Consider the following 27766-nt stretch of genomic DNA (forward strand, 5'->3'; position numbering starts at 1 on the left):
GAGACTGCATCACCCAGTGTGCTGGGGCACTGTGGAAACAAGGACCCCAATGTCCTGCTCCCAAATAGGGTGGCCCCCCACTCAGGGTTCAAAACCTATTGAACAGATGGGTAAACTGAGGCCCAGGGGAATAGCAACTTCTCCCAGTCACAGTGAAGCAGAACAGGGTTGTAATCCTCTTAAATGTGTCCTCCCCTGTGGCCCCATCTGTTTTCCAGAGACAGGTTCCCTGCAGAACTTAGGGGTGTCTGTGGGGTCCTTTTGGTTTCCTGGGGTGCTGTGAGCCCATCAAGGGTCCCTTGCAGCCAAAGGATAGGAGAGGAGCCTGGTGGGTATAGAATGAAGGGTTCTGCAGGAAACAGAAAGCAAGTTCTGATACTGGTTGTTACCCCTTTACCTCTAGGTCTTACCTGCCCAGGTGCAGCCCAAATGTGTTCAAGTGCAGGTGTGGCCTCCACTGATGTCCCCACCACAGTATCAGGTGAGCTGGAGGAGTTCAGGGGCCCCAAGCAGCCTCCCTTTATGTCTGGCCTAGCAGGCCCCACCCTGTGACTGGCCACATCCTCCCGGCCCCAGGGAAATCCAAGAACTCCAGGACCCGGGGTGTTCACAGGGTTTATTTGCTTCTCTGGGAAAGTCAAGAACACGGGCCTGTCACACATCAAAAGCAGAGGGGCAGCAAGGGCACTTCAGCGGAGGCTCTCAGCTCGAGGACTTGGCAACTCGAGGAGGGAGGGGGTCCATGCCACTGCTGGGGGCCACCTCCAAGAGGGACTCTCCTCCCACCACTGAGGGGCAGAGCTGAGATGAAATAGGCCAGGCTGGTTTCAGGTGGCCCCTACACGGCTCTGTGGAGGTGGGGGTGGGGGGTCTGGGGGGCCATCTCAGCCTGGGCACCAGGCAGTTGGGGGGTGGGCCCAGGGGAGGGACCCAAGATGGGGCCTTGTCATCCTACAGCCCACACAGGGGGTCTGTGAGCATGGGCATGAATGTGCCTCTGAGGATGAGTGTGGCTACAACCTGGGAGATGTGTGTGCACATCTAGGTGTCAGCTCCCCGCCGGAGGAGAGTCCCTCACCCCTTCCAGTGAGGGGGGCAGGCTCATATTGGCCTGGTAGCCAATGGGGATCTCCTGCTCCAACCCAGGGGAAGCTCCCTGCCCCAGGCTGTGTGCCCCTCCGCCGCCCAGAATGTGCCAAGCCCAGCAGAGCTGGCAGTGGGCCTGATCTCTGGGGTATGGTTAGGGAGATCCAGGACCCTGGCCCAAGCAGGCTAGAGAATGGGCTGGGGCAGCCCCTCAGGGTCCCCATATTAGCACCAGGAGGAAGGAGGGCCCAGTGAGGGTGGGAGCTCAGGACAAAAAGTGGCTCACGTGGCCCTACCTTGTGCAGGGGGCAACTCAAAGGCCCTCACCAGCCCCATCTAGAAGACAGCACAGGGGTCATAGACTCCCCCCAAGTGGGGTGTATGTCCTCTGGGCTCTCCCTTCCTAGGCTCCATCATGCACTGGCCACGCCCACGGAGAGCATCAAGAAAAGGGCACACTGGGCTGGGGTGTCCAGAGGGGCCCCTGTTCCACTGTAAGAACTGGAGCCTGGTTTCTGACTGAGGCTTCCCAATGAGGCACAGCCTCACCCCAACTGCCCAAGATCCCGGCACCAGTGCCTTTGCCAGGTAACCCTACTTCCTGGGGCTGAGTGGGGACAGAAAAGGCCCCCAGGACCCTTCGGCTCTCCAGTGCCTCTCTGGCAGGAAGGCACAGGCAGGACGCCCAGAGGGTAGCGGGCTTGCGTGGCCCAGGTCCCACCAGCTAGGAACTCTGTGGTTGAAAGCCCGTCTGTGATGCTGCCGTGACATGTGGGGGATCCTCATTTTGGGAAAAGTGGGTCTGTCTGCGTCTCTGTCCTACCAGGCACAGGCACACAGCTCAGTGGTTCAGGGTGTGTCGGGATGGTGATGGGTGCGAGACCCCTGTCCCTCTCTTTCCAGTGAAAGAAAACTCAGAAGGAAGATGTGACAACACGGCATGTCCTGGGGCCCATGATTGTGGGTGGAGGGTGGGCAGGCACCGGGGCCGAACTGTGGGTCTCTGTGGTGTGGAGGGTGGGGCCGGGGTCTGGGGCCTGCAGCTCACATGATGGAGCAGCATTTACAACGCTGCTTCTTCATGTCAAGGTCCTGGGTGTCGCTGGCAGGGGCCTCAGGCCCCATCTGGTTCTCTTCCCTGGAGCCGGAAGTGGTAGGGGGCTCAGCTGCACTACCGTTGGGCGGGGCAGCCTCCTTGGGTTCAGCCTCATCCTCGATGACCACCAGCTCCGCCGTGATGGTGTCCTGCAGCCCCAGCACTTTCTGGGTTTCTGCCTCATCCTCCACATTCTGGTATCCCATGAAGATCATGGTGACTGGGGGCTCCTGGCCGGGCTGGATGCCTGGTGGGCCTGAAGTGGCCTCACCAGGCTGTGCCTGCACTCCTGTGATCTCCCGCCTGGAGGGTGTGGTGGTCCGGACGGCCTCCTCAGATGTCCCCCCGGTCTCTGCTGCCCCAGCCACAGGCCCTGCCTCACTCAGTGTGACCTCATCTGCCTTGTGGATGAGTTCGTCCACCTCAGAGGAGCTCAGTGGCTGGATCCCATTCACCGCAGTGCCATCCATGGCATGGACCACTGGTGGGGTGGAGAGAGAGAGAGTAAGACAAGAGAGAAGGCCAGGCAGGTCTGCAAGCCAACCTCCAGGGTAAAGAGAAAATCATAAACCAAATTAGATGGACAATCTAAGCTCCTTTTTGGGATCTGTGGACATAGCAAAACTGGTGCACGGAGGAAAATTCATGGGCACAAAAGCACTGGTTATAAACAAAGAAAGGCTGGAATTCAATGAATTGGGATGTTATTGTTTTGCATTTTGAAGTATTTGTACTTGCAAAGTAGTTCTTTTTTTATTTTTCCTATTGAAAAGATGGTAGAAACAGAAGTTCAGAGAAGGGAAGTAATTAGCACAAGGCTACACAGCTGGCTAGTTGAACCGCGACTCTGAGGAGTTGCAGGGATCCTGATTTCTCCCTTCCTCTGGCTTGTGTGGTTGATCCTGAATTAAATTTAGTTCATTCACCCAGTCTTTCTTGTTTTCCTATAAATGCCCCAAAGTCTATACCTTCTCCTCTGAGTTCAGCTTTGGCTGAAGCCCATGGCTTAGATTACTTTGTTCTCTTTCAAGTTTAAATATCTTATAATTTCCATTTTGATTTATTGCCAAGATTTATTTAGAAACATGTTTTTAAATATTGGGGAGTGAGGGACTGTGGTCTGGGGACACAAAGCATAGATATTATGGACACTTATGCAGCTCAGAACATGCTCATTTTCTGAAAATGCTCTTACCTGTGTTTGACCAGAACATGCATTCTCCATGGGGCAGTTTTATACCTGAAGTCAATCTTTTTTTCCCCCAACCCCCTACAATCAATCTTGTTAAATGCATTTTCCAAATCTCTCCAACTTTCCTGCTCCATGTCTCTGATCTGTCACTTTCTGAACTGTGTTGCAGTCTCTAAGGATGGGATTTCAGCACCAAGAGGAGTCCCAGCCACAGTCAGACGCCAGCTTCAGATCACAGCCCTAGAAGCACAGCTGCCTGGCTGCCCAGGGAGGAGGGAGGGACCAACAGAGCCCAAGTATTCATCTCCTCCCAGACCAAAGGTCAGAGCTCCGATTTCTGGCTTCTGGCCAGAAGAAAAGTGCTCTCAACTTTCTGTCTCCAAACCCCCAGAGAGGGGAGGTCCATGCTTCAAGGCCTCGAAGTGACTTTGGGCTGGAGGCCCAGAGGATGGGTGTGCCCAGGTGATACAGAATCAAGCTAAGTGTTTCCCACTGGCCACTGACCCAAGATAGGAATCTGAGCTCTCTGCTGCCATGGAAATGGATCACCTTCCCATTGCTAAGAAACCAGAGTCCAGTCCGGAGGGTCCTGACTCCCAAGGGGCTGGGTCAGGCTGGGCAGAGTGGCCATGTGAGGACCTTCTGCTAGTACAGACATCTCTTTTGCCCCTCCTCCCTGTGAAGTCATTTCTGCCCAGGAGACAGGCAGCTGGGACTTGCCCAGGACCACACAGCTGGTGAGAGCTGGACCCAGAGCACCACCTGGGTCTATGCCCCAAACCACGGCAGAACTGGGCTATAATGGGGCCCCCATAATAGCCTTCTGGACACTGCAGGCGCTCAAATAACAATTAAGAACATGATCTTGCCCTGGCCGGTTTGGCTCAGCGGTTAGAGCGTCAACCTGCGGTCCGGAGAGACCCGGGTTCGGTTCCCGCTAAGGGCATGTACCTCGGTTGCAGTTTGTCCCCGGCCCTGGTCGGTCGTGCGGGTGGCAGCCACTCGATGTGTCCCTTTCACATCGATGTTTCTCTCTCTCTCTCTGTTCCTCTCTCTCCCTCCCACTCTACCTGAACAAAAAAATGGGAAAATGTCCTCGGGTGAGGATAAAAAAAAAAAAGAACATGATCTTTGGAAATCAAAACCACAGTGGAATGTCACTTCACACCCAATAAGATGGCTATACTACTAACCAAAAAAAAAAAAAAAAAGGACATTAACAAGTGTTGTCAAGGATGTAGAAAAATTGGAACACTCATGCACTCCTGGTGGGAAAATAATATGGTACAGCCACTACGAAAAACACCCCAGCAGTTCCTCATAAGGTTAAGCAGAGTCCTCATATGACCCAGCAACTCCACTCCTAAGTTATCTGCCCAAGAGAAGTAAAAACATTCACCCACACAAACTTATAAAACCATAAGGTGGAAACAACCTAAATGTCCATCAATGGATGGCTGGATAAACATAATGTCGTCCATCCAAGCATGAGAATAGCATTCAGCCATAAAATATGAACATGGGTGGACCTTAAAAACACAATGGTTCATAAGAGAAGCCAGACACAGAAGACCACACTGTGTGTGAGTCCATTAATGTGAAATGTCCAGAACAGGCAAATCCACAGAGACAGGAAGTGGGTTAGTGGTTGTCAAGGGCTGGGGGGATGGAATGATGGGGGTTTCTATTTGGGGAACAAAACTGTTCCAGAATTATATAGTAAGGGTGTACAATGTGGTGAATATACCCAAACCCACTGAATTGTGCCCTACATACTTTGTATACCATTTTCTCACAAGGGGAACGTTTGTGGATGTGCTGATGGATTCTAGAGCTGAGCTGTATTCATCATATATTTGATTCAGGTCCTGGGAACTCAATTCCATGAAGAAAGCAAATGTTTGCCTTGATTTTAAAAAGAAATATATTTGCATTGATTTTTTACATAGAGAGAAAGAAAGATAGAAACATCGATGTGAGAGAGGAACATTGATTGACTGCTTCCTGCACACCCCCTTCTGGGGGTGAAGCCTGCAACATGGGCTTGTGCGCTGACCAGGAATAAAATCAGGACCTCTCAGTCCATGGGAGGACGCCCAATCCACTAAGCCACATCAACTGGGCTGCCTTGATTTTTTATTGTACCTTTTTAATGTCTTTTTAAAAAAAATTCTCACCCAAGGCCATTTTTTCCATTTATCTTCAGAGGGAGGGAGAGGGAGAGAGAGAGAAATATCAGTATGAGAGAGACACATGGACTGGTTGCCTCTCACACAACCTCGACTGGGGCTGGTGACAAATCGCAACCGAGGTACGTGCCCTTGACTGGAATTGAACCCACAACTCTTTGGTCCGCGGGCCGAGGCTCTAACTGCTGAGCCAAACTGGCCAGGGCTTAATGTCTTCTTAAAACATATTTTGTCGCCTTGGCCGGTTTGGCTCAGCGGTTAGAGCGTCGGCCTGCGGTCCTGAGAGACCCGGGTTCGGTTCCCGCTAAGGGCGCGGACCTCGGTTGCAGTTTGTCCCCGGCCCTGGCCAGTTGTGCGGGTGGCAGCCATTCGATGTGTTCCTTTCACATCGATGTTTCTCTCTCTCTCTCTGTTCCTCTCTCTCCCTCCCACTCTACCTGAACAAAAAATGGAAAAATGTCCTCTGGTGAGGATAAAAAAAACCAAAAAACACAAAAAAAACCCACATATTTTGTCCACTGAAGTGGCTTTGTTTTCTTTTACTAGCATCACAGTAAATACAGCCTAGAATTTTTCCTCCCCAGGGTCCTTTATGTATATCCTATGGGTCACGCCAAAAAGTGAACAAAAGTTTAAATGCCAAGATGTTTATGAAACTGCTCTGTAAATACTGATGGAATGCACAGTTTAAATAAACATTGTCCTGCCCAGGCTGGGCTACTCAGTTGGTTGGAGTGTTGTCCTGTACACCAAAAGGTAGTGGGTTTGATTCCCCATCAGGGCACATACCTAGGTTGTGGGTTAGATCCCCAGTCAGGGCATGTATGGGAAGCAACCAATTGAGGTTTCTCTCACATCGTGTTTCTCTCTCTCTCTCTCTCTCTCTCAAGTCAATAAAAACATATCCTTGGGTGAGAATTACAAAAATAATAAATAAATAAATGTTTTCCTTATTTAAATGAGAATGAATTTGTTGGTATGTGAATTACACACACACACACACACACACACACACGTGTGCGCGCGCGCGCGCGTTCGCGTGCTTTGGGGCTTTTGTGTTCCAGGCTTCCTAGTGGGTGTCTCCTACAGCCTGTTTCCCTCCCAGTCACCAGGGGGAACCCTAAAAAACAAATCAGATCTCACTGCCTGCTTCCCCACTTTCCTCCCTCCACTCTGTATCAGTCCATAGGCTCCTCTTGGTTCCTCCAGCACAGAAACCTCCCACCTCAGGGCCTTTGCACATGCTGTGGCCTCTGACAGGTGCACTGTTCCTCCATACCCTGCTGTGCATCCAGTGAACTCCTGCTTACCTCCCCTGAGGATCCTCCACTGGCCTGCTAGACCAGCTTGTGGTCCCCTCTACATCTCTGGGGCTTGTTGTAGCCTCTATCACAAGAGTAATTATTTCAACAAGTTATCTGTGAGCTCAGGATTGAAGGGCTTGGCTCACTGACCCCGGAATCCCACTGGGGATTCACTTCCTAGAGCCCAGTCTGGCACCTGGTGCTCAGCCAGCCATCAAGGCAAGTGCCGGGGCCCTGGCCGGTTTGGCTCAGTGGTTAGAGCGTTGGCCCGCAGACTAGAGAGTCTCCGGTTTGGTTCCTGCTAAAGACGCAGACCTTGGTTGCAATTTGTCCCTGGCCCCAGATGGGGTCGTGTGGGTGGCAACCAGTCAATGTGTCTTCTCACACTAATGTTTCTCTCTCTCTCTTCCCTCTCTCCCTCCCGCTCTATCGGAAGATAAATGCAAAAATGTCCTCAGGTGAGGATTTTTTAAAAAAGGCAAGTGCCGGGAGTGAAGGAAGGACTGGGCTACAGGTCCAAGCAACAGGGAACTGAAGGGGATGAGACCCTGGCCCTGAATGGCATCTGTCAAATCAGATGGGATTCAGGCTCTGGCTCAGGCAGTTAGAAGGGGCTTGAGGCAAGGGATGGGGGGTCTCGTACCTTTGGTCTCGTCCTCGTAGACCTTGACGCCCTGAGGGAATGGCTCTCGAGGGAGCAAGGTGGTGCTGGACAGCACCCGGGTCTCCCCAGTCACCTTGTCCTTCTCCACTGTGATCTCAACCGAGTACATGGCTGGCATAAGAGGCACGGGTTACACCATGGCCACCCGCTCAAGTGCCCCCCGCTGGGCTGCAGCCAAGCCAGGGAGGGTAGCTGGTAGCACAGAGCCAAGCAGTGGGGACACACTAGGTGCAGACCTGCCCAGCTCAACATCCTACCATGGCTCCCCAGTGCCCTGGTCACAGGTCTGGATTCCTCTGCTCCACACGAGGTCCATCCTTACTATCCCACCCCATCTAGAAAACCTTAAATTATCCTGTTTGCTCAGAGGAGAGAGTATATAGAGGGCTGCTTTGCCCATGGTCACAGCTACAATCGGAACTTGGGTTAACAGGTCAGACTGTCCTGGAGCCCCGCATTATCTGTCCTTCACGCCTCTCTTAAGTCAGCTATGAAACTTTTCCTCATCTACTTCTCTATGAAGAACTGATAATTCCCTCTTGAAATAAATGAATGTCGTTAGCCCTTAGGACCACTATTCCATGGCCAGCTTCTGGCCTGCGTTCTGTAGAAATCATTACCACAAAACTGAGTCCTAGCACTGATCCCCAAGGACCTTACCTGGTATACCAGTATCTCACTGCCTCCTCCACCCTACCCTTGGGGTCCCATGGGAGCCCCTGTATCACCATGTCCAAGAGCCCCTCCCAGTCTGCCCCACTACACCTGTCCCTCCTGGGTCTTCCTGTCCCAATCAGAGCAGCTCCTTCCTCTCCCTCTCTCATCCCTTACTCTGTCCATCTGAAACTCTTGTGGGTTCCATCATCGGAATACCCTGAACCCAGCACAATTCTCACCTTCCCCAGCCACCCCAGCAGCCCACAGTCTGTTCTCCCACAGCCACAAGAGGGCGCACGTGAACACCCGAGTCAGATTTAGCCCTGGCCTCCCACAGCTTGTCTTACCGCAGCCACCAGATTGCGCCAGTGAGCAGCGAGTGGGGCACATCCCTGCTCCGCCAAGGGCCTTCCCTGGCTCCCATGCCCAAAGGACCCTGTAGGATCTGCAATGTCACCTCCTTGTACTAAGTTCGTCCCTCTCCCTCACTTACTCTTCTCCAACCACACAGGCCTCCCTGCTGTTCCTCCAACATACCAGGCATCGTTCAGTCTCAGGGCCTTTACATGTGCAGTGCCCTCTACCTGGACCACACTTACCCTAAATGTCTATATGCCTTGTTTCTACACTTCTTTTGGGTCCTTGCTCAAATGTCATTTCCTAACTTCGGCCTCCCCTGAGCCCTTTTAATAAAACTGTCCCCCCTCCAGCTCCCCATTGTCTGCCCTATTCTCTCCATTAGTTAATTTTATGGACCGTGGCTCCCATCAGAATATCAGCTCCCCCAGGCTGCGTCACTCACACCTGGCACAGAGCAGGGGCTCAATAAGCACTTGTTGAAAGAATGAATCAATGTTATTTAATTCCATGTTCCTACACAGTCCAACACCCCCATCCACAGACACAGAGTTGGGCAGGTCATACACTGCATGAGACTGCTGACTGAAGGGACAAATTGGGGCCTCTGGGCTCAGTGCTGCTCATTCTGGCCTGAGCTGGGCTAATGGGCACAGAAGCCCTGACAGTGCCCTCCCCTCCCCCCACACACACACCATCCCCCTGCCTCTTGCCCCCTGTGGGAAAACTCCACCTGGATCCTGCAGGAGACCCTGGACCTCCCCTGCTGCATTCCCCCTACTGTCACATCCCACCCACCCTGCCCCTAAGAGGGTCTTCACCTCCCAACTTGCTCCAATAACAGCAGGAGCAGCAAGAAGGTTCTGCCTTCTGCTCTGACTTATCATTGTTCGTGGGCTGGCTCTGTGCCAGGCCTCAGGTGTGAGGTCACTACACTCCCACATCTCCTGCGGGTAGAGACTCAGGTGCCAGGTGTTGGGGGACAGAGCAGGGATTTAAACTAGACCTCCTAGAATGCTTAGCACTAGCCCTGTCTCTCCCTGCTTCCTAGAAGGAATGCCTGAGGCCCAGCTTGGTCACCTCCAGGGACAGGGTACTCACTCCCTCTCCTGAGGCAGCCTGACTGTAGAGGATGATTTACAGTGTATGCGGGTATGTTTGAACATGTGCACCATCCCCACAGGGTTCCAGGAGCTAGTGGCATGGTTAAAGGGATGGAAGCCGTGAGAAAATGATGGGTTAGAGCGGCCATGCGAGGGGGCCCATCTTCTTGGGGAAGCTGGACCGGCGTGTGACCAAGGAGCCAAAGCAGAGGCATTGCCCAGGCCCTTCCCCAGGCTTGGAGCTACAGCCTTGGTCCAGCTATCACCCCCATAACCATAGGCTCCCCAGGGCCAACACTCGGCCCAGGATAGCTGCTGGACATGGGGGCCTGGGCTGGGGGCTGACCTACCTGCCTTCATCATGGTGGAGCCTTCCACCATCCTCACAGGGGTGTTGGAGACTTGCTTCTCTGCTTGGGAGGCAAAGAGCGAAGAAAGATGAGGGTCAGAGGAGAGATGATGATGCAGACCCTCCACAGACACCTAGACATCCCCCAGACACGTGGACACCTTCTACGCACTCAGACACTTGGCCCCTCACCTAGCACACACACACCCGAACCCCCCAGACACACTTGGAACCTCTCCTCCCACAAAACACACATCAATCCACAGTCCATTTCCTGTCTCTCAGCCCAAGTGATTTTCACAAAATCCCTAAGAGGCCTGCATAGATTTTTTTTAATTATAAATTTTTAATTCCGAAGTAAGACAAGGAGAGACTCTCCTTATGAATAATTAACACAAAATAAATCAGGCGAAGACACTTCAGGCCACCACCTTCAATTCTAGCTGGTGACTCTCCTTCCATGCCTTACATAGGAAAGTAGACAAGTTTAATATATATTTTTAAAATATAATTTACATTAAATATAAAAACTTTAATATATTTAATATGTTTAATAAACTATTATATTTATACCTAAGTATGTATGTTTAAATGTCCTATATACATGTAAAATATTTACAAATGTATATATTATACCTATAATAATTTGGGGGGAGGCGTAAAATGGGCCCCAGAGTTCAAACTTTGGACTTTTTTATTTGTTGGTTTTCTGGACCCTTGTTCTTTATGGTGCCTGATCCCCAGGACTGTGGGGACCTTGTTCTCCCCATGAGTCCCTTTGAATTCTCATCCCCACAGACCCCATTTTACAGATGTGAAAACCAAGGCACTACCCACCCCTCGCCTGCCCAGGAGCTCAGAGCAAGAGGACAGAGAGGGTCAGCCAAGGCCAGGCACCTTCGAGAGGACAGGACGGACCCAGAGTCTCAGCTCTGGGGCTAAGACCTCAGTCAGTCAAGCCTCTGCAAGGCCTGTTTCCTCATCTATAATGGGATGTGTGGGGGGTTTGCTGCAGCAACTCCACCCCAGGGATGTTGTGAAAACTAAGTGCAATGATGATGAGCGCATGGGCCCAGGCTCCAAGTCCAGCTCCTTGAGATTAGTAACAGTAAGAGTCTTGTTGCTATTATTGCTACTTATTAGCAACAAGGCGTGCCCGCCATCCCCACTCTGGACACTAGAGGGTGCTGAGGCCTGGCCAGTTCCTTCCAGAAGCGTACCTTTGGGCGTGCCCACCGGGGTCTGCAAGAAAGAATGGAGAGGGGTCAGTGGTGCCCCCCTCCCACTAACCAGGGTCCCACCTGTGGGGGTAGGAGCCTGGGGAGGGTATGGCTCAGCTGTGACCCTGTCTCAGGTGCCATCGCCTCCTGGACCCATCCCCCGCCCCCGACCTAGCCTGTGACACAGATGTCCCTGCCCTGCTAAGAAGCAGCAGTGGCTCCCTAGTCCCAGAATCCCTTTTGACAATGCCCTGGGCTCTATGTTAGTAGACCCTTGCCTACCAGCCTGCCTTCCTCCCTCTATCTCTGGCTGGCTTCCCTGGCCTCACTGCTCCTTGAACACATTCCAGTTCTAGGGCCTTTGTGTGTCTCCTCTACCTGAAAGACTATTCCCTAGATTTCATTTGGCTGGCTCATCTCTCAGTTCCCTGACCACCCAATCCAAAGGCCGTCCCCTGCATCATCCTGCAGTCTCTTGAGTTACTACTGTATATTATCTGCCCAGCCAGTGCTCTGTCTCCCCCTAGGATATGGACATCATGAAGGCAGGGACCATGCCAACACAGTCTATGCTCAATCTCATTGAACGCCCCTCATCTCAAGTTTATACTTAGAGAACTCCTACTCGACCTTCAAAACCCACTTCCTCTGGGAAGTTTGCTCAGCCTTCCCATGAATCAGATGCCTCCTTGGGCATCTGGAGTGGGGGTAACAAGGATTGATAGGGGGAAAGGAAGTATGTCCCACAGGCCCCTTGAGTCCTAAACACAAACGTGGTTGGGAGACTCCTGAATTTTCATGAAAGTATTGTGGTGACCACAAGCTTGGGGCCCAATATTCCAGGGTCTGGTATCAACAGAAACTGGAATAGACATCAGACCCCCCTCTCTCAATCTCTCTTGGCCTCAGCTTTTGTCTTCCATCCAATAGGGACACTGTTCCCACCTGAAAGGGCTTAGGCAGATGGTACCTGGAACATGCTTGGCACAGACTAGGCACGCACAGGTGCTCAATAAAAGTAATGACAATGATGACAAGCGGGTAGCATTGGTGGAAAGCTCCCTAAGTGCCAGGTCTTGTATGTGGTGCTTGATATCCATAGATTAATTTAATCCTTGTGACATCCCCAGCACGTGGGTGCTCTAACAGGTGGGGAAACTGAAGCCCAGAGGGGCAAAGCCACATGTCCCAGGTCACATGGCTGAGAAGTGGCAGGCTGAGATTCAGACGCAAGAAGCTCTGAAATCCGGCCACAGTAGGGGTGGGGTCTCACTCTGGGGCCAGCAGGGGTGGGCCCTGGGAACCTCCTTACCTGCTGAGAATTCAGCACCACCTCTGCCTTCTGGGTGTCCTTGGCTGGGCTGGGGGCTGCCACGTTCTCCTTAATGGTGGCTGGGAGTGCATCTGCATTCTCCAGCACCTCGATCTCCTTCTCTAGCCTGCGGAGAAGGCACAGAGTGACAACCCTCACTGGGCACTTCCAAATGCCCAGCACTATTTTGGGCACTTTCCATAAGGGGGCCCCTTGACTTTGATGTTTTCTAATGCTCTGTGAAGTATTCTTGTCATTTCCCCTCATGATTGGGGAAACTGAGGCAGAGTAAAGCATTCATGCAGCCAAGTAGCAGAGCTGGGACCTGGACCCAGGCTGCCTTTTACCACCTGTGCCGTTGCTGACTTCATTTGCTTCCAACTGACTTTACTTTTCTTCCACTTTACTTAAAAGTTTTTTTTCTTTATTGATTTTTAGAGAGGAAGGGAGAGAGAGAAAGAGATAGAAACATTGATGAGCCCTGGCCGGTTTGGCTCAGCGGTTAGAGCATCAGCCTGCGGTCCAGAGAGACCGTGGTTCGGTTCCCGCTAAGGGCACGTACCCTGGTTGCAGTTTGTCCCCGGCCCTGGTTGGTCGCGTGGGTGGCAGCCACTCGATGTGTCCCTTTCACATCGATGTTTCTCTCTCTCTCTCTCCCCTCCCACTCTATCTGAATAAAAAATGGAAAAATGTCCTCGGGTGAGGATTTAAAAAAAAAAAAAAAGAAACATTGATGAGAGAGAACATCGATTGGCCACCTCCTGCATGCCCCCCATTGGGGATCAGGCCCACAACCCGGGCATATGCCCTGACCGGGAATCAAACTGACGACCTTTTTTGTTTGTTTATTTTGTCCTCACCTGAGGACATTTTTTGCATCTATCTTCAGACAGAGTGGGAAGGAGAGACTGAGAAAGAGAGAGAGAAACATCGTTGTGAGAGAGACACATTGAGTGGCTGTCACCCACACAACCCCAACTGGGGCCAGGGACAAACTGCAACCAAGGTATGTGCCCTTAGCGGAAACTGAACCTGGGACTCGGGTCCACAGGCCGACGCTCCAACCACAGCCAAACTAGCCAGGGCCAAACCAACAACCTTATGGTGCATGGGTCAATGTTCAACCACTGAACCACACCAGTCGGGCCAAATACATTTATTTTTACAGGAAGCTTTATCTCTCCAGGAAAACTGGAAAAAACATGTCACTTTCCAAGTGTCAGAAGATAACTACATATAAACCCATAAAAACAAAGTTGGCATATCAAATCCTGCCCAGTTGTCCGCCACCAGAGGGACAGACAGGGTGTGAATCTGCAGCTCCCTAACACAGTAAACCCAGGTCAGCAGGATGGACACAGCTTGGGTTGCCCGGAAGGCTTCCTGCAGAAGTTGTCCAGTCAGGGGCCACTAAATGGGCAAAATTTGGGTGGTAGAGCCACCGTGAATTATTCTGGGAATTAGAAAGCCAAGCTCCCTCCCCCCACCAGAGCTGCACCCAACAGGGTGGGATGTCCACCTTGCCCAGCCAGTAATTCCAACGGGTAGTAATTTCCACCACATTTCCAAACCGTCCAGCATGTGCCACTCTGCCTGGTCAGTCCAGACTGTCTCTACATAGACTCAACTCAGCCCCCAGGTAAACGTCTGTTAGAATCAAGATGCACAGAAGAACTTCTGCCTTTCCTGTTCATAGGCAGGAAACTGAGGCCTGGAGAGGGAAATCCCAGCCCACTTTCTTTATTATTATTATTAATTAATTAATTCATTCATTCATTCCTCACTCGAGGACATTTTCTGCATTCATCTTCAGATAGAGCGAGAGGGAGAGAGGGAGGAAGAGAGAGAGAAACATCAATGTGAGAGAGACACATCGACTGGCTGCCACCCACATGACCCCAACCAGGGCCGAGGACAAACTGCAACCGAGGTACATGCCCTTAGCATACCAAACCGGCCAGGGCCCAGCCCACTTTCTTCCAAACATCAGGACAGAATCCTAGGTCCCCACCACAGGGCCAGCCTCATTGGGGCTATGGCCTAGTGTACTAAAGGACCTGGGCAGGCCTCATGTCTCTCAGGCCTTTCTCTGGCCAAGTAGACATTTGGAATTTTGGCTGTCACTTCCCTCCACCCTGACCCTGCTACCCTGGAGCTGAGCCTGGGCCTCCCGCCTGACAGGAAACTCTGGGCCTTTTGTCCCAGCCCAGGGGGGATGGTCACTTTCCCCAGCCTACCCCTCCCAGCCTTCCTGCAGGACCAGCTGCCAGTGCCTCTATGGCCTCCATTAGAACCTAGCTGGGAAGAGCTCATCAGCTGGGCTGACGCCTGGAAGCCCCTGGGGAGGCCACTGCTGGCAACTCCCATCCTCAGGGACTCCCGGATCCGCCCTGACTCCACGTACCTCATGCACCTGCTTCCCTGGAGTGTCAGGAGCAAGGAGGGGTTGAGCAGGCTGCTCAGTGCCCCTGACAGCCCACACTGCCTCCCTCAGTCACCTTAAGCCTGGTCACATGTCCCCATTAAAGCACTGAGGTCTGGCATCAAAGCCTGTGTGTCCCCCATTCCAGCATGCGGAGGTCTCCCTGCTCCCACTGCACACGAGGGGATCCCACCCTCAGGGGGATCCTCAAGGCCCACTGCTCAGGGTTCCCACACTCAGATTTTGTGCAGGTCTCTGCGACCCCCCACCTACCTGGAAATGGATTCCTCCAGGTGCCGGGCCTTCTGCTCATCCTCCTGCATCTGTCTTCTCATGTCCTTGTCTCCCTCTGAAGCGGAGGACGGTGTCCCCTCCAGCAGCCAGCGCTCCCGCAATGCCTTGGACTGGGGTGGCAGGGGTCAAAGTCAAATTCAGGGTCGGAGTCTGGGTCAGGGCACCTCAGCCTTCCTGCTCTCCCAACCCTATATTCAACTGAGGCTTGGGGTCTCTGGGCACCGCCGCCTCATCCCCACCCCCCAGCCAAGGCCAGGTCCTGGAGGGGACAGCTCGCTGCCTGGTACCTTCAGGTGCTGCAGCTGCCGCCGGTCGTCCTCCAACTGCCTCCGCTTGTTTTCAATCTCCGCCTGCTTCTTCCGTTTCTCCTGATGGACCAACAGACAGGGTGGGGTCAGGACCTGGCAGGAGCACCATGAAGACACCACCAACCCACACAAGGCTCTGGTCACACAGATCCTGCATTTTCTGTAAATGGCACCCACTTGGCCCACTGGCTCCTAACCTGCCCCCCACCATCCCGTTCTCCCAGCCTGGGCACAAGGACAGGGTTCTACTGTGCCTCAGTTTCCCCACCTTCAAGAGTGTCTAAGTGGGCTAGTGGTCTAAGAGTCCACATTCTAAGGACTAAGGAGGTCTCTGTTTTTATTCGTGGGGAGGTGCCAGCAAGCACTACTAAGTCACGGGACCCTGTACTAAGTGTAGGGAGCCCCTGAGATCCCAAGCCCCCCCCTAGCCACAGCCTCCAAGGGGCAGTAAGAACTCACTGCAATGGCCTGCAGCCGCTCCTGCTGGAATGTGGTCTCCCCAGCCAGGACCCTGGGGGGGAACACACGAGGTCAAGCCAGGGTTCCACCTCACCCCTCTTTCAGCAGATCCGGTTCAAATCCCTGCCCTGAGTCTTCCAGCTGGGTGATAGTGGCAAGAGTCTTGGCCTCCCCGAGTTTCCCTTCTGTAAAGTGGAACCCTTCCCTGTCCCCCTGAGGGGCAGCACCATTCTCTCCATCCAGCCTTATTACCTCATTAATTCTCCCAACAATTCCTCCTGCCACCCCTCAGGGCAGTACCAAGAGATGGAGGGGTGAGGTTTTGTCTAAAGCCCCAGGAAGGGTTTGGGGAGGATAGGGCATTGAGCTGGGCTATAAAGGACGCATAGGGGTTCACCAGGAATCAAAGGCTGAAGGTTGTTTTAAGTCAAGCTGTATCACCTCCTTGTCCAAATCGGGAGACTGATCAGGACAATCCCCTCCTCATCCTCCTGCCCATGGAGCACTCTCCAGCTCTGGGGTGTGGTGGTGGGTCTTGATCTCTGCCCCAAATCCCAAATGATCCCAGGGCCCCTCTGGGAGGCATGGACAGGAGGCCCAGTCTTACAGGGGCAGGGCCAATTGGGCAGAGTGGTAAGTGGGGTCTGAGTAGTGGGAGTCAAACCACCCCCCAGCTGCCCCCTTACTCTGCCCAAAGGCCCTTATCTTTACAGGGACTGAAATTACAGACCATTCTTTGATGCTACTACCACCCGCAACACTCCTTGGCCTTGTATCAAGGCCCAGAGCCACCCTGTGGCCTCCAAAGCCCCTCTGCTCCTCTGGGTCTCAGTTTCCCCACATGCACAGTTGGAGCAGACACCCAGCTCTAAACCCTCCTGTTATGTTCCCCCTCCCCTTGCAGAGGTTCAAATCACACAGTGTGCTGGGTTCACCCCAGCCCAAGCTCTGCCCCCAAGCTCCGCCCCCACCTCCACCCTGCCCAGGTGCCCTTGGGGTGCTCTATCCTGGGCCACAGTGCCCTACTCAGCTTCAGTTTCCTGGCCTCACTGAGACCTCTGAAGTCATCTGGCTCCCACGCCCCAGCCAGATGACCCCACTCAGCTCTTTCCTTCCTGGCAGGTAGCACCTGCCCCCCCCCCCCAATGCCTCCTAGGGACCCAGCAGCACCAGCTACACCCTCTGCGGCTTCTCTCTCTCTCCTTCCTAAGGGAGGCTGAGTTCAGCTGGATGGAGTTCAGGAAAAGCTTGATCCACCTATTCAGCTTACAGGCCCTTCCTGAAGGGCCAGACTGGCTAGGTTTCTGGGTCTGCCCCACTGCCTGGGTGATGCAGGCAGGGAGCCACACCTGTGTTCCCATGTAGGCCTATCCCTCACCTCTCACAAACCCCACATTTCCTACCCCAGCTCAGAACTCTCTACCATTACCTGCCACCTCCCTGGCCCTTGACAGCCCTCTTTCCACCCAACAACCAGAAGCAGCACCTCAAAAGGAGAATCAGATCCTGTCACTCTCCTGCTCTAAAGTCTCCCTGGCTCCCATCACCCCTTGAGAGAAATGATGAGATCCGAACAGCCCAGCCCTCATCCACTTCTCTGTCCTGGCCCCCTCTGCTCTCCTCTCTCACTCTGTTCCAGTCAGCAGGCCCTCTTGGCTGTGCCTCGCCTACACCAAGGTCATTCCTACCTCAAGCCTTTGTACTTGCTGTTCCCTCTGCCTGGTATGGTCTTCCCATGACTGGAAACCAAGCCCAGAGAGGGTGAGTTCTTTGACCAAAGTCACACAGCTAGGAAGGGGCAGAGCTTGGATTCAAACCACAACTGCCCAGCTCTGGACCACACACAGGCCATCCCTTTCCAGCCCTAATCAGGCTTCCAGGGACCCTACAGGAAGAAGGCAGAGCAGGGGAGGGGTCACATAGCAGCTGAGACCCCAGTGCACGCAAGGCCACAGTGGGCAGAGGGACCAGCCACCTAACGCCATGTTTTTACTATGGCGGGCAGGTAGCCATTCAGGCCGGACACAGGGACGGCTGTGAGGCCAGTTCCCCAGGCTGCAGACAAGGCAGGCAGTGTCCTCGTTTGGGTGGCTCGTCCCTGCTGGCCGAGCCAGGGCAGGGAAAGGTCAGGCGGGCCCAGGAAGAGAATTTCCATCTCTCCCCATGCACGTCCCTGTCACAGCCCAAGGGGTGCAGACTGTGCACCCCCCTCAAGGCCCCTCCCCAGGCTTGGGGGCGCCAGAGCCGCTGTGCCCTGCCTGGGGAGCCTCTGCCTCCTGGTGATGGATGGCAGGCCCGCGGGAGGCGGTTGCCTTGGCAACCGTGCCGTCCCCAAGGCAACTCAGAGGCCCGCATACAGGCGGGCGTGGGGCCCCTACACATCTCCCGCCCCCAGCTCAGCGCAGGGAGCAGGGGCTTCAGGCCCTGGCTTCAGGGGCTGCGTAGGGAGGTTGGGAGGGGGAGGTAACTGGGTCTGGGTCCCATCTCAGATCCAGGGGTGCCGGCCCAGGGAGGGGCTTCTACAGGGGAAGGGTATGGAACCGCCCCTGGTACGAGGTAGCCAAATTTAAACCAAGATAATGTTCAGCATCATAAATGTGAAAAATAAACAAAATAGGACCACAGAACACTCGTGAAACAGCAATAAATAAGAACCCCCTCCTTGATGCTCCCTACCTTCCAGGACAGTCTCAGCCTCGTTTAACAGGAGAGGAAACTGAGGCTGGGGAGGAAGGAAGTCTGTAAATGGCATATGCTAAGTGTCCATCCTCCTGATGGTCCTGTGAAGTAGAGGGGATGACTATACCCTTTTTATCAATGGATGAAATGAAGCTGCTCAATGGTGACAGTGGGACCTGGTCTCAGACGTGTTAAGGAGCCCAAGGAGCTTAGGGTCTCCCTGAGGTCTGTCAAGGCAAGGGGGTGGGATGGTTGAAATGCTCACTAGGTCTCAGTGAAGGAAGCAGAGGCCAGATCACAAAAGATCTGAGGATGGGTGGAGAAGCTCAATTTTGGCTAAAACTCATAGGGAGGATTTAGAGCTGCGTGGCGGCTGCTCACACTGGCGGTGACACGGGGCGAGTTGCTGGCGTCTCTGAGCCTCCACTGACTGCACTGCGCAATGGGCCACAGGAGCCGCTGCTGGTGGAGGGACACGCCCTCTGCCTGCCGCCCACCTTTCAGCGCACGCAGGCTCTAGTCCTTGGCGATTATTTTTATGGCGCTTGGAGCAAATTCTGGGCTCAAGCGGGAATGTGGGCGGCTCAGGACAAGGCGAGGGTGTTGGCTTTGAGCGCATGAGATAATCCTGGCCTCAGGAGATGTGCTAATGAGGCCCAAACCCAACGGGCCAGGCAGAGGCCCCAGCTTTGCTGGGCGTTTATTGTTTAAAGACCCAGAGAGGTTATGCAACTGGCCCAAGGTCACCCAGCGGGCAGGACAGGCGGGAGGGGAGGGGGAAATTGCACTAGTTCTTCCAGAGCCTGTGCCTGGGCAGCTACAGCCAGAATGAGGGGGTCCTGGCCCAGGCAGGCTCAGAGCCCAGCGCTGGAACATTCCTGTGTTAATTGAAAGGAAACAGCTGACAACGACCTTGGCCATGGGTGGAGGGTGGGGCAGAGTCACGCGGGGCTGGGAGGTGGGGGTGAGGTGAGAGAGGGAGCCCTGTGGCCCAATGGGACCCTTTTGCCACTGGACTGGGAGATGACTGAGAGGAAATCCCCATTCCACCGGCTGGTTTCCAGCTCCTGGGGGGGGAGGGGGGTGTCTGCCCAGCACCTTCCTGGCTTCAAACCCTCCACAGCTTTGTCACGCTGAGAAAACCTCAGCCTCTCAGCCCTCCATTCAAGCACTCTACATTTTACCAGGTGTTTGTCAGCTTCCTCTGCCTCCCCCTTTCCCTCCTCCTCCAAGTTCAGCTCAAGTGTAGTCCCTTCTTCCAGAAGCCTTCCTGGGTCTCCTCCCCTCATCAGGTGACTCCCAGGACCACTAATGGGGTGAACAGCCCATAAGGCATGAGCTTCCCAGCAGGTTTAAGGCAAAGAGATATCACCCCCATGGTGGAGATGGGGGTCAGAGCAGGACACAGACCCAGAGGAGCAAACCTGTTGCCTATTAACCTGGGGCAGAGAGCGGGAAGAGCTGGACCCTGCCCTGGGCCCTGAGACAGGAAGGGCAGTGGAGCATGAATGGAGGTACTGTAGGCAGAGGCCTTCCTCAACGGTCATGTCCAAGGCAAATCCAGCTGCAGTGACCAGCCCCCCAAACCCATAGTTTCTGTCCCCCCTCCCTACCACTCTAGCTATACTCAGACATCCAAAGCACGTTCTCAACCCTGGGCCTTTGCATTGGCTGTGTCCCCTGCCTGGTGCATGCTGTCCCTGTACCCACAGGCCTCATACATTCCCTCAGGCCTTTCCTCAGACATCACCTCCTCATTTAGGCTTTCTCTGACCTCCCTATTTAAGTTTCAGCCCCCCAAGACCCCAAATACCTCACCAGCTCTCACCCTCACGCAACACCCTAGACCAGTGGTTCTCAACCTGTGGGTCACGGCCCCTTTGGGAGTCAAACAACCCTTTCACAGGGGTCGCCTAAGACATAACAGTAGCAAAACTAGTTATGAAGTAGCAACGAAAATAATTTTATGGTTGGGGGTTACCACAACATGAGGAACTGCATTAAAGGGTCACGGCATTAGGAAAGTTGAGAACCACTGCCCTAGACCTTTACTGATTTTGTTTCTTATTTCCCCACCAGGACAGTAGCTGTCTCTTTTTGTCCCTGCCGTGTACCCCACACCCAGGATACAGCAGGTACTCAATAAATGTTCACTGTAAGTCAATTAGGGTCTTTCTATTTTTAGAGGAGGCCCCCTGCACCTAAGGGTTTCCCTCCCCTCCTCACATTCCTGCCACCTCCAATGGACTAATCACCTGTCTTATGACCACTTCCATTTTTTCTTTTTAAAGAAAATCTGTCACATTTATCTAAAACAGGATCTGGGTTCCCCACATCCAACAGAGGACAAGGGAAAAGCCCCAACCACCTTGGAAGTGATTGTACAAATTAATATATAAAACAACCCAAATGTCCATCAATGATGAATGGATAAATACAACATGGCCCTACCCCCACACTGGGATATTACTCAGCCATGAAAAGGAGTGAAGCTCTGACACTCGCTACAACATGGATGGACCTTGAACACATGATGCTCAGTGAGAAAAGCCAGACACAAATGTCTATACAGCATGTGATTCCATTATGTGAAATGTGCAGAACAAGCAAATCCACAGACAGCCAAGTGGGTTAGTGGTTGCTAGGGGCAAGGGGAGGGGAGGGGGGTAGAGGTGACTGCAAATGGGGATGGGGCATGTTTCAGGAATGTTTTGGAGTTAGAGGTGATGGCTGTACAACTCTGTGCATGTACTGAAAACCACTGGATTGTACACTTTAGGTGGGTGGATTGTGTGGGGTATGAATGATAGCTCAATAAAGCTGGTAAATATAAATGTATAACTTTATATAACAGAAATGCTGACCCTCTCACTAGGGCCAGGCCAGGGCCAGAGTGGGGTTCCTGCCCTGCTGACCCTGCCCTGAGACTCCATGATCAGAAGGATTTGAACACAAACTGACTAGGACATCATCTTTTCACTCCCTGCCGGCTCCCTGCCGAGCCCCTCCCCCTCACTCAGCCTTCAAGGCCCCACATCACTGGCCCCTTCACTGGCTCTGCTCACCCAGGCTGGGCTCCTAGGAATGGCCCTGTCCCACCACTACCCTTGTCTATGCAGTGACTCCTACCAGCCTGCCACCACTCTGGTCCTTACCAAGGCCTGGCTTGGGTTCTGCCTCTCAATTTCCAGCCCAATCCGGACTGTCCCAGTGACAGGCTCTGACTATCCCTGAATTCTTGCTTGAAACCCTTGGGCCAGAGACAGACATCCCAGTCCAATTTCACACTTATTAGACACAAGACTCCTACTCAGCCATCCCATGCTGCATACAGACCTTTTGGTACCATGGCCAGGGCACCTTCTAGCCTCCCTATGCATCTAAAGACTGGGTCATCTCTCCCTGACCAGGCCAGCTCAGCTTTGTGCATGACTCTGACACCACAAAACTCTGAAATCAGGTCTATGCCCACCCAGACATTGGGTTCTGCTCCCCTGACTTTAGCACTTGTCTCTGAGCTGCCCCCACAGATCCCATCTAAGCTGAACCCTGACTTGCTCCTCACTGATCTGGCCCCTCAGCTGCAAGATTCCCTTCTGGTGTCTGGCATCAGTTCTCACTTCTCCCCTTCTCAGATACCATCCATGGCTCCCCATGGCCCCCAGCTGGGCCCTCTAGGCCTGTAAGGACCTAGCCCCTAGAGCACAAACCAAAGAGTGTTCCCTTCTCCAAATGCTCTCCCACCTATGGGCCTCTGCACAGGCTATACTTTCTCTTTTTTTAGAGTGTGTGTGTGGGGGGGAACAGAGAGAGAGAGAGAAACATCGATGTGAAAGGGACACATCGAGTGGCTGCCACCCGCACAACCAACCAGGGCCGGGGACAAACTGCAACCGAGGTACACGCCCTTAGCGGGAACCGAACCCAGGTCTCTCAGGACCGCAGGCCGATACTCTAACCGCTGAACCAAACTGGCCAGGGCTGCACACGCTATACTTTCTACTAGGTGCTCCCTTCTGCCTTCTGGGTAAACCCTTAAATATGTTTCATAGAAAAGGTCCATGATGGAAAAGACCAGAAAACTTTACTCCACATCTCAAAGAAGACCCTCCAGGGGGCTCCCTGATCCTGCATGGGGCTAGGATGGTCAGAAGGAAATGTTTCTTAAATAACCAGATGAGACACTTTCTGGATTGGGGAAAGATGGACAAAAATAGGGTTCCAGACTTCGAAAAAGGTGATGTGATTTTTTCCCAGCATCAAAATCTGAGACCCTTGAGGGTGGGGCTCACATGCAGCTACAGGTGATACTTATAAGGGCCAAGTCCATATAGCACCTGTCCCTCTTCTAACTGTGCCCCACCTGGGAGGGCTCATGTCCCCATTCATCAAATGTGAAAAGTGAGGCACAGGGAAAGCAAGTGACATATCCATTCTCATAAGGAGTGAGGACACCCCTTTCCATGCTCCACTCTTAAACTGGCAGTTACAGAAGGAGTCTTGGGGGAGGGAGGGATGAAGGGGCAAATGCCAAGGAGACCAACCAGGTTGAAAAGCTGATGCCAGGATATCTAGGAACCCTGAAGACCAAAACCTCTGGGATATAGGAAGGTACAAGAGTCCCTCCCCCTAACCCTGGCAACTAAGAGGAATGCCTAAGAAATGCAAGCCCCACCCCTTTGCAGCTGTGCAGCCTCAGGCAAGTCATGTCACCTCTCCCTGCCTCAGTTTCCCCACCTCACAGAACTGCTGTAAGGATCAAGAAAATTCACAGTGACGATGCACTCAGAACAGGGTCTGGTATACAGCAAGTGCTCATTAAATGATTTTTAAGTAAATAAATGATGCCAGCACTTCTTGAATCACCTTCCCATGTCCCCCCCACCCCCACCTATAGTTATTATCTGCATGTTTCTTCCCTACACATCACTCACTGAATCAAACCCCCTTGTTTTAGAAGGAAACATTTCATTGTTACCAAGACTGAGAAGACAAGAAGCCACTGCCACAGACTAAAAGCCACTGAAAAATAGACACAATGAAAATGAAAGCTTGTTTTATCATTAGATACTGTTGCCTTTTAACGGGCTGTGCCTCTCATTAAAAAGGGAGATTAGCAAGTGTGAAAGAAACATTAAGGACCCAGATAGCACCCAACAGAGACTTCTTGAAGATGTCCAGGCCTAAGGGTGGGAAGGTATCTGGGAGCGGTCTGCCCGAGTTCTATTCTCCTGCTCCTGTCCCAGGGCTGGCTGGAGCCCTGCCTTCACCCAGGACAGAGTTTAAGCATTTGAGAAAGGCTGCTCCAAGCTAAGACCCTGAGGCTCCCAGCGGAGCAGTACCTCATGGGAGCGGGGTGGCACACAGCAAATCCTCCCCAGGGCAGGACTGGCACTCAGCTCTCCCCACCAGAAGTGTGTCCCTGTTCTGCCACCCCCACCCTTGTCCCATCTTTGCAGCATCAGCCATCTCTCCCACTACCTCAGTGATCAGTTTCTTGCTACTTTTCAATAAATTCTTAAATTCTTAAACTAATGAAAATTTGTTTAATCCTTTAACAAAAATTTGTCAAATTCTTAAATTTATTTTTATTAAAATTTTTTTCTTTATTGATTTTAGAGAGAGAGGAAGGGAAAGGGAGAGAGATATAGAAACATCGATGAGAGAGAACATTGATTGGTCTCATCCTGCCTGCCCTCCACTGGGGATTAGGCCCACAACCTGGGCATGTGCTCTGACTGGGAATTGAACCAGCAACCTCTTGGTGCATGGGTCGACGCTCGACCACAGAGCCACACAGGCCAGGCTTAAATTTATTTTTAAAAGAAAGTTTCCAGCACCACCATAAGCCTCAACAATCTCCTGTGACTCTGATGGCAAAATCCATGGAAACAGGTCGAGGTGAGTGATTTGTTCTTTGCTCTGTGCCTGGAGCCTGCTCTGCCTTCATGAAAAAGGATGATGTGTGAGGGGCAGGTGCTCCAGTCAGGGCAGCATCATATAGAGCCTCGCCCCATGATCATCAATTCAAACACTGGGGACAGAGGCTTTCTCTTGTGGCTATTCGAGCCAGGTAATGCCAAGTCCCATCTCACATTAGTACCCAGAAAAAACAGTAATCCATCAAATGGGGGGCCATGGCACCATATCTGAACTGTGACCAAGAAGGCACAGGGCAGGGCACTCTCCTTGTGCTGTGTGACCCTGGGCAGTGCTGCCCCTCCCTGGGCCTCAGTATCCACACTGAGAAAGAAAGAGGTGGTGGGAAAGGAAACAGTGGGGTTCAACCAAAATATCCCTTCATTCTTCTGCCTTGGGGGACATTTTCTGAGATTTTCACCTCTCCTCCCCCAAGGCAGCCCCTTCCCTAAGGCCACACCCTACCTGGGGTCTGCTATCAGGAGGCCCAGAGTCTCCCTTTGGGCCCAGGGAGAAGAGCATATAAACAAGTGGGGATCATAGTGCAGACAAGTCTGGCCCTGGCTCCCCTGAGCCCCTGGCTGGGCTCCCAGGGCAGATTGGGGAGCAGCTAGGCCTTTGTCTGGATTTTCAAAAGCAGAGGACACTGGGTGTCTCATTCCATGGAGGGCGGGGAGCAGGGGCTCCCACCCAGCTGAGGGTGTGGTGGGTCACGGGTGAATCCCTGGAGGAAAGTTGTATGTTCAGAAAACACACCCAGTGGGAAGGGCAAGGGGAGCTGGACTGGCTGGACCTACAGGTCCAAGCCTCCCACCCCAAGGGGACTTGGTCCAGAGCAGGGCAGCAGATACCCCCCTCACACACATAATGGGCAGCTGCTGGGACCCCAGACACCTGGTTCCCACTCCCTGCCCTGGCAATCACACTCCACAACCTCCCAGCTTCCACCTGTGGGAGTGGGGGCGTGGGCCACCCTGAGCCAGAAAGGACTCTGTCTGAAATGACCATGCACACTCAGTCAGCAACTGCTTCGGCAAGAACCATCTGTGGCCCAGCAGCTCCTCACCTAAGTCCCCACAGACCCAGGCCACCCACTCCATTCCAACCAGGGGCCAGTGGACTCTTGGCTACACAATTTGGAACCCTATTTAGGGGACACTTTCCCAGAGGGGATCAGCTCCAAACTCCCCTGTTGGAAAGCAACTGGACCTCCAGTCTCACACATCCCAGACAAGAAGCCTGGAGACAAGGCCCCTCCCTCCAGTGGTAACTCGGGACATCTGGCAGCCCACCCCCGCCTTAACAGGGGCTTTAGACAGCACTCGAGGCCCTTAGGGAGGGCAGCCAGGAGGAGGGAGGATTGGCCCGTGGGCGCGTCCAGGGCGCAGGGAGCGGCGAGCTCAGGCTCGGGGGTGAGGAGGTGAAGAGGGGGTGGCGGGTGAGCTCAAGGGCTGACCGGTGCATTGGGGAGGGGTCGCTTCATCACTTCGGAGCCCACAGGTGGCCGAGGTTGGCCCCGGGGGCGCGGGCAGGGCACGCACCTCCTCTCCCAGTGTCCTGGGCTGCCCCCCAGCCGCTGCCGCCCGAGTCCCTAGGAGCCCGTGGGCCGCCGGGGTCGGGTACCGGGAGATCTCAGAGCGGGCTCTGCCCAGCCCGAGTTCTTCCGGAGCTGAGCTGGTGGTCCCGGAAGCCCCTCGACACCTCCCTCTCCACGCGGGGGCCGCGACGCTCCCAATGGGGGGTCGACAGTGGAGGCCTCACCCCTCCCTGGGCCCCCGCCCCCAGCCCCCCGTCCACTGCCCGAGCGCGCCTACTCACTCCATTTCCCCGCGGAGGTCCGAGTGGGTCCGCGATGCTGAGTCGAGTCGAACGCGGGCGGGTGTGCAGGGGGGGAAGGGGGTGACGAGGGGGGGACAGAGGGCTAAGGCCTAGCGACCTGGGCTGCGCGGCGCGGGGGCGTAGACACCGGCTCGGGCATCGCCCCGCGCGCGGCTGTTTATTGTCCGGGCGGCGGCGGACGCGGGGGGTGGGCTGAGCGCGCGCGCCGCCGCCGCCGCCACCGCGTTTCTCTGTCGCTCCCCTCCCCGCTCGGTCCCCTCCCATCTCCAGGCGCCGCGGTCCGCGCTGCGCCTCCTGCCGGCCGCCAGGGTTGCCGCAGCGCCCCCATCCCCGCGCGCAGGCTGTGCCCGCAGCCTATCCGCCGTCGGTAGGCCTGACCTGGAACCTCCCCGGAGCTGCGCCTCGTCCCCCTCCCGAAGTCATTCATCCCTGGTCCGAGAGGAGCTGTTGCTGGCGGCCAGGCTGGGTCTGTGAGCTGGCTCTAGACTTGACCTCGACAAACAAAATCCGGCCCCTCCCCAGCTCTTGGTCCAGAGGGGAAGTGAGGAGGGGAGAGCTGGGAGGGCAAGGGGCGAGTGGGACCCCGGGGGAGGTCCGGGAGGCCGCTACGAGGGGCTGACGCCTCTACTGCAGCCTGGAGGTCTGGAAGAGGTGGAGGGCACTGCAAATGCAAAGGCGTTGCGATGGGACCAAGCCAGGCCCATTTGAGGAGGAATGATGATAACAGCAATTCTTGGCGCTTCTGAGCACTTGCTGGACGCTGGTCCTGGACCTAGCGCAAAGAAGGATTAATGATTTAAATATGCCTCAGCTCCCACAACACACAATTCAGGCCCCTGCGACCAGAGTGAGTGAGGTGGATAGAGGAGGGAGCAAGGAGAGCTCAGGCTTTGTCTTGAGGGCTCTGGTGAGCCATGACAGACTTTAGAATGGGAGAGGGACCAACCCGGTTTATTTTTGTAAAGGTCCCTCTGGCTGTTAGGTGGGGAGTGGATTAACAAGTGCAAAGTGGAGGGGCTTAGAGTCCTGGAAGAGGCTGAACTGGGACCCCTAGGCTGAAAAAGGTTGAGAGACAGGTGGATTGTGGATGGATCTTGAAGGGAGAGCTGACAGGATTGCCATGGATGGAATGTGAGATGACAGGCATTGGGATCCCCCCATTTCCAGATTGAGTAGCTGGAAGGACACAGTGACATGATGGGGTTGGAGGGATGACAAAGGGTGACATTGGGTGGACAGCTGGTTGCCAGGTTGGAGTTTAGGGTGAGGCCTGGCCTGGGCTAGGGGAAGTCTGGAGAAGATCACGTGGGGAGCAGG

The 27766-nt window shown here is 53.9% G+C and overlaps 1 protein-coding gene across 4 annotated transcripts; it reads right to left on the bottom strand.

Annotated features, from left to right (window-relative positions):
- Window positions 1–607: 607 nt before the first annotated feature.
- Window positions 608–26618, bottom strand: PALM (paralemmin). Of its 4 annotated transcripts, none has more exons than XM_036242128.1 (9): window positions 26429–26617; window positions 16013–16064; window positions 15533–15613; window positions 15225–15355; window positions 12530–12656; window positions 11218–11239; window positions 9999–10061; window positions 7511–7642; window positions 608–2663 (listed from the first exon to the last, which is right to left on the bottom strand). In XM_036242128.1, exons 1-9 carry the CDS (start codon window positions 26431–26433, stop codon window positions 2131–2133), a joined length of 1146 nt encoding a protein of 381 aa, XP_036098021.1. In that variant the 5' UTR covers window positions 26434–26617; the 3' UTR covers window positions 608–2130. The 4 variants fall into 4 exon arrangements, with proteins under 4 accessions (XP_036098021.1, XP_036098023.1, XP_036098022.1 ...); XM_036242129.1 differs by having other exon boundaries at window positions 2131–2663; window positions 9999–10058; window positions 26429–26618; XM_036242130.1 differs by lacking the exon at window positions 7511–7642 and having other exon boundaries at window positions 26429–26616.
- Between the last annotated feature and the right edge of the window lie 1148 nt (window positions 26619–27766).

This window comes from Molossus molossus, unplaced genomic scaffold (assembly GCF_014108415.1).
Source record: "Molossus molossus isolate mMolMol1 unplaced genomic scaffold, mMolMol1.p scaffold_m16_p_4, whole genome shotgun sequence".
Taxonomy (NCBI): Eukaryota; Metazoa; Chordata; class Mammalia; order Chiroptera; family Molossidae; genus Molossus; species Molossus molossus.

Excerpts from the sequence above, each read along its gene's own strand:
- PALM (XM_036242128.1), bottom strand. Across the intron at positions 15,614-16,012 it reads AGCGGCTGCAGGCCATTGCA|GAGAAACGGAAGAAGCAGGC; the intron begins GTGAGTTCTTAC and ends TTGGTCCATCAG. Across the intron at positions 15,356-15,532 it reads GGCAGCTGCAGCACCTGAAG|TCCAAGGCATTGCGGGAGCG; the intron begins GTACCAGGCAGC and ends CTGCCACCCCAG.